The 6,000-nt window shown below is 39.4% G+C and overlaps 1 protein-coding gene across 1 annotated transcript in view; it reads right to left on the bottom strand.

Annotated features, from left to right (window-relative positions):
* Positions 1 to 345: 345 nt before the first annotated feature.
* Positions 346 to 6,000, bottom strand: part of NR5A2 (nuclear receptor subfamily 5 group A member 2) — a 125,820-nt gene continuing 120,165 nt past the window's right edge. The window contains exon 7 of the mRNA XM_007167257.2: positions 346 to 968. Within this exon, the coding sequence (XP_007167319.2) occupies positions 721 to 968 (248 nt within the window). The 3' untranslated portion in view covers positions 346 to 720. The remainder of the gene's footprint in view (positions 969 to 6,000) is intronic.

Here is a 6,000-nt window from a genome sequence, read left to right as displayed (position 1 = left end):
GACAAAACAAACCAGAACATAGTCAAAATGGCAAGCTAAGATATTCATAGACTGTTCTTATTAGCTGTTCGCAGGTCTAAGACACAGACATTCAAGATTAGGCTTTTCATGATTTGGTGGAGCTACTAGTGGGTGTGGATGAGCGAGAGTCCTTAGTACAGATTCCGTGATCACGGGACAGAAGGTGCTGTGTCCTTGAAAGGAAGAGGGAAGGGCTACGATCGGTGCAGCTGATGAACTCTTGAGAATGGCTTCAGTTCAGCTTTACCACGGAGGAATTCTGTAAGCTCAAATCCCCCCCCCCCCCGCCCCCCACCGCTGCGAAAGCCTAACGGATAACACAGATCAGTTCCTAGATTTCTTCACAGCGGAGATCAGTTTCAATATACAAGAACTGTTCTTGTCCATTTTCATCCTGATGTGGTGTTGGGATCCACCTGTGCGTTCAATTCACTCCATTCCAATGTCTTTTATACAGAATTCTTTGGGGATGTGACGCCTTTGATTCGCAGTGTGCAATGCAAATACCCTGATCCGTCATTTATTGGCTATTAAGTGTTTGATTAGTATGCTTTATTAAATTCAATATCTTTAAACCAAGTGTTTAATTTGTGTTGCTTGGAGCCATTCAGAGTATTTTTTTTTTCCCTTTCTTCCCGTCCTTCTTTCCCCACCACCGATCTCTTTGTGTTTCGGACGCCGCACTCCTAGGCGCTGTAACTAAGCTCGTCTTGCATGCAGCATTTCAATCAGCAGGTTGTTGTAGGGGACATCGCCGTCCAGGTGCTTGTAGTAGAGGTATTCCTCGGCCTGCATGCTGATGGCCCGGATTTCAGGTAGTCGGAGTAGCAGCTGCCCGAATTTCTCTGTTTGCTGTGGGTAGTTGCACATTGTATAGTCCAGCAGGGCAGCGTTGACTTGCTCCTGGACACCTTCGACCAGCTGGAAGTTCTCCAGGTTTTTGACATCTGGATTTAAAAAAAAAAAAACAACAACCAAAAACCCACAATAATTCGATGATGTTTTAATTCCTGTTTACCCCAGCAGTCTGTTCAGTTAAAGGAGGTATTTTCCTCCCAACATAAAGCAGACTTGATACAATGGCTCGATATTCAGTCAGCCCCACTCACCAAGCTTCCTGGGAAAACGATCACAAAAGAGCTTTAGAAGAATGTCTTGTTGAAATTCTGCCTACACCTCCAAATCAATTAGACACCAATGGATTCTGAGCAAGGTCAATTCTTTTCATATCTCACAGAAGGAAAGGTTTAAGGATTCCTAAAGCAGAGGGATCATAATATATTGCCAGCAAATGAGTCCCTCTAGGAAGACCTATCTTAACCCGGTACATGACACAATTCATAGAATTCTGTATTAATTTTTCTGACCCAAGGTGAAATCTGTGTCCAGGGTATGATGTAGTTAATTCTAATAAAAAGTGACAGGGTTCTTGTTTCTGTTTGACATTTTCTAAATGATTCTGAAAGCCTTTGACTTGTCTAGCCTATGCTAATGAACCATCTGTACACTCCAGTGACTGCCAGTGGAATAGTAGCTGCTGGGAACTCTCTAAAATATATGTCTCGGTGACTAATGATCTTTACCAAATGAAAGCCTTGTCCTTTAGGCAGAATTCAAGCCAGGATGGCCGGCACCCTTTAACCTGAATGTGGTTTCTAAAGTCTGATACTTCACTTTTTTTTTTCCTTTCTTTCTTTTTCCTTCTGGACATGAGTCGCTCACACAGAGGAGACGGATGCAGGCAATTCACCCAGCCTAACTCCTGGAGATCCTCTGCCTTACAGGTCCTCATAAATGCTGAATAAAAGGGAAACAGAGTCAAAAGACAGACCGACACACACACACACACACACAGACAATGAGCAAGGGAAAACGGTTGTGGTGGAATTTCTCTTGTGGAGTTTATTTATGTTAACTGTACAACTTTTACACAATGTGTATATAGAAGCCTCTGGAAGAAATGCATGGATATGTGTGTGTGTTTACAGACATCCATGCTGAGAAGGTAAACAGATGCACCCACCCCTCCCCCCGCTTTATTTTCTAACTGGAGAAAAATAAATAAGAACGATTCTATAGAAAACACATAATACTATAACTAAAAGGTTAAATGTGCTAAACTCAGTTAATTAAGAGTTACCAAAATAACTCTTATCCAATATTTTCGGCTCTATATGTTGTTAACCTTAGCCTGTATGTATGTGCGGGTCCATTTTGGTATCTCTAAATGCTGTTAGAATAGGCTGCCTTACATTTGCTGTTGAAATGTGTCCAGGATGATTTCAGTGTTTACATTTTGAGCCGTAACTTTGCATGAAACATGCTTCCCCCTTTCCGTCCCCAAATCTCTGCCCCAAATTAAAAACAGTGGGGAATTAGTACCGACATAGTGTGAGCATTCGGGATCACATCTATTTCAAAGTACGATGGGAGAATCAGAAATATTTGATTATTTATTAATGAGATGTACAAACAGACAAATGCTACACTACGAGCTCACGCCTTCCTGTGGCATTTAAACTGACATTTAAATTGTTACCCACTGGACGTTGTACCCAGGTGGCACTTGACAGTTAATAAAGCAGTTTCCATCTATCTCATCTAAAATGTCTTAAAAGTTATTTTAAGTTATTTAAAATACTTAGAAATATTAGTTATATTTGGTTCAAAATTACAAAATGTAAACAACTGGAAGTACCTTGACTACGCTGTACCTGGGCAGATGACAGAAAAATCTACATTCACGTTAGCCTGGCTCTCTGCCATGCTCTTATACTTTCAGAGGCTCACACTCTGCTTACAGACAACAGTCCTTCATTAAAGCTTCACAGCAGAGAACGGGTAACGCAAAAACAGTTCATCTGAATTCTGACCAACTTCTTAGTGCTGCTTCTTTTTTACCCTCCACTCAACCTAAAGAAAACATTTAAACTTAAACATAAAACGTAAGGAAAAATTTAGTTTTCTCTTTTATTTACCAGTAAGAAGTTGAAAAAAAAAAAAAACAAACCCAAACAAGCAACTTCCAGTGTTACAGTGATTTTAACACAATCATAGGAAAAAAATCGAAATGGAAAACTATTTTATGCTACAATGAAAGATATTCTCACAGCAAGAAAAGTTAGCAATAGTCACAGAGGTTTATAGGGAGGAATTTGCACGGAATGAAATGCAAGATAAACGAATAATAGTCTTTTCAGAAAGTTGTTTTTGAAACCTTCTTTTTTTGATAAATGTATTTTTTGAGAACGAGGTTCAACCTTCTGTGATAAATTATGGGACTCTGTTAAGAAAAAAAACCCCAAAACAGCCAACTGCTAACAAACATAAAACAAAGGATGGATCATAAGTTCTGGTTTATTCACTTACTATTAGTACATATAATCATTAAAATCTTCAGATCAGCATTCGCTGGATAATTTCTGTGAATACTGGTCCAAACTGCCACCTTTCTCCCCAAAGTTTAAAAATACATGCAATTTTCCTTCTGAAGGAAAATACTGTGTTTTTATAATGTGTTTATCATTAAACACAAAAAAAGTTATGCTGCTAGTTGCCCCAAAGGTACTTACTAACTGAATGTCTATTTTGTTTTCTATGTCTGTACAGGCAATTTGTAATTTAGTGGCAATGATTCTGATATGTAAGCCACAAGGTCAAAAAAAGAAAGAAAGAGGGATTTCCCTGGTGGTGCAGTGGTTAAGACTCTGCCCTTCCACTGTAGGGGGCGTGGGTTCAATCCCTGGTCGGGGGCTAAGATCCCACAAGCCACGTGGCACGGGCCCCAAAAAAAAGGAAGGAAAGAAAGAAAAAGATTTTGATTGAATTACTCTCATTCACCGACCAAGAAGTTCCTGGATCATTGCTCTGGCTGATCTATTTCAGCTCCTGTCTCTCTCACTGCATCTTGCCCTCCTTTATTAATTGTCCATTATCCTATGTACGCTGCCAGCATCTTCGGGTGACGTGTTATATATTATGTGTTGTAGTCAAGGCTTCCCCAGGGATTTCTCCAATTAATGTTTGCTTTATATTAGTGGTGTATTTGTCCAAGGTTGATTAGTTATAAAATGACCTATTACATTAGCTGTTACGTATCTTATAAGTCTACCTCCTTTCTTTTTCTAATTTGAGAGCAGCTTTCAAAAACTGATTTACACAATAGACCTCTCCCTGAAATATTTTAAATGGAATAGTGTGTTCTGCTCAAAGAATCCTGTGGTGAATTCTTTTGTGAGCCCCTGGGTTCCTGAGTGTATTTCATTTTCGGTCTGACAGGCAGACCTTGGTTTTTCCACTATGGGGAATGTAAATTGGTGTGGCCACTGTGGAAAACAGTATGGAGGTTTCTCAAAAAACTAAAACTAGAACTATATTGTATGACCCAGAAATTCCACTCCTGGGTATATATCTGAAAAAAGTGAAAACAATAATTCAAAAAGATATATACACCTCAATGTTCATAACAGCATTATTTACAATGGCCAAAATATGGAAGCAACCTAAGTGCCCATCAACAGACAAATGGATAAAGAAAATGTGGTACATATATACAATGGAATATTACTCAGCCATAAAAAAGAATAAAATTCTGCCATTTGCAACAATGTGGATGGACGTGGAGGGTATTATGCTAAGTGAAACAAGTCAGGCAGAGAAAGACAAATACTGTAATGATATCACTTATATGTGGAATCTAAAAACTACAACAAACTAGTGAATATAAATATAACAAAAAAGAAACAGACTCACAGATACAAAGAACAAACTAGTGGTTACTAGTGGGGAGAGGGAAGGGGGAGGTGCAGGATCGGGGTTGGGAATTAAGAGGTACAAACTCCTACGTATAAAATAAATAAGCTACAAGGATATATCGTACAACACAAGGAATATAGCCAATATCTTATAATAACTATAAATGGAATATAACCTTTAAAAATTGTGAATTAAAAAAAAAAAAAAGCCAATGGAGAAGTGCCAAAACACAGAGACCACCACCACCCCTCGGAAGACTTGGAATTTTCTCTTTCATGTAGCTCACTTGTATGTACTTTTTAGGAAGAGTCCAGAAATTTAAGTGTGCTCCCATAATGCTCATAGAATTCCTTTTTATGCTACTCAATGCCCTTTCCTGAAAAATTAAACATGAAACACATTTCAAATCTTCACCACTTCCTCTGGGATGCTCCCCTACCAACCAAGCCCTCCTCTAATGAATGGGTGCTGGCATGCTTGGGAGTCTTAGCTCATCCCTACCAGGAGTCCATAACACAGGAAATTCGTGAATGAACTGATATTCCCCCCCCAGTTCTTCTGTGATGCTTCATCCCAAAGTCTCCCGCGTTTGGCACACTATGTGTTTCTTTGACGTTTATGTAAACTTCATCTTAATACAATTTAGAAACGCAAGTTAATGAACCCTATCATTACAAAGTCTGAGTTGGAAACAGTATGTAAACAGACAGAGGCATCCAACCCTTTCTCCAGTGCCTTTAAATTTTGATGACTGGCAAAATCATTCTGAGCTTCTCCTCTAAGTATCAATCTCTTATCATCTATTCTACTTTATTCACTCAGGGACTAATTACCAACTTTTTATATGAGGCAGCATTACGATAAGCTCACAGTGGGGTACTCAGATTTTTTTCCATCCTTAGTGGAAAGTAAACCCTTAGGTCTTCTTGAATATATTACAGCTGGCTTTTCGGTCTTAACGTGGCATTCAGGCTCTTTCTGAAGATGAAGATACTGATTTCTCTCTCCCTGGTACCTGCCATGTGGCATAGGCTGTAAATCCTCCCGGTCAGGACACTCTTTTCAGAGACTGGTCCTTTGCTGAGCAAGGAGGCTGAGGGGCCGGGAGACTCAAATGGCCCAAGAATATAATTATCTTTGTTCACTTTCCACACGTGGGGAAAAAAATCTCATCCTGTCCTTTCAAAGATACAAAAGTGGGGAAAAGAGGTACCATTCTGCACC

Source organism: Balaenoptera acutorostrata, chromosome 1 (assembly GCF_949987535.1).
Source record: "Balaenoptera acutorostrata chromosome 1, mBalAcu1.1, whole genome shotgun sequence".
Classification (NCBI taxonomy): Eukaryota; Metazoa; Chordata; class Mammalia; order Artiodactyla; family Balaenopteridae; genus Balaenoptera; species Balaenoptera acutorostrata.
The sequence above is the reverse complement of the archived record's forward strand: the minus strand, read 5'-3'. Positions and strand labels throughout refer to the sequence as shown.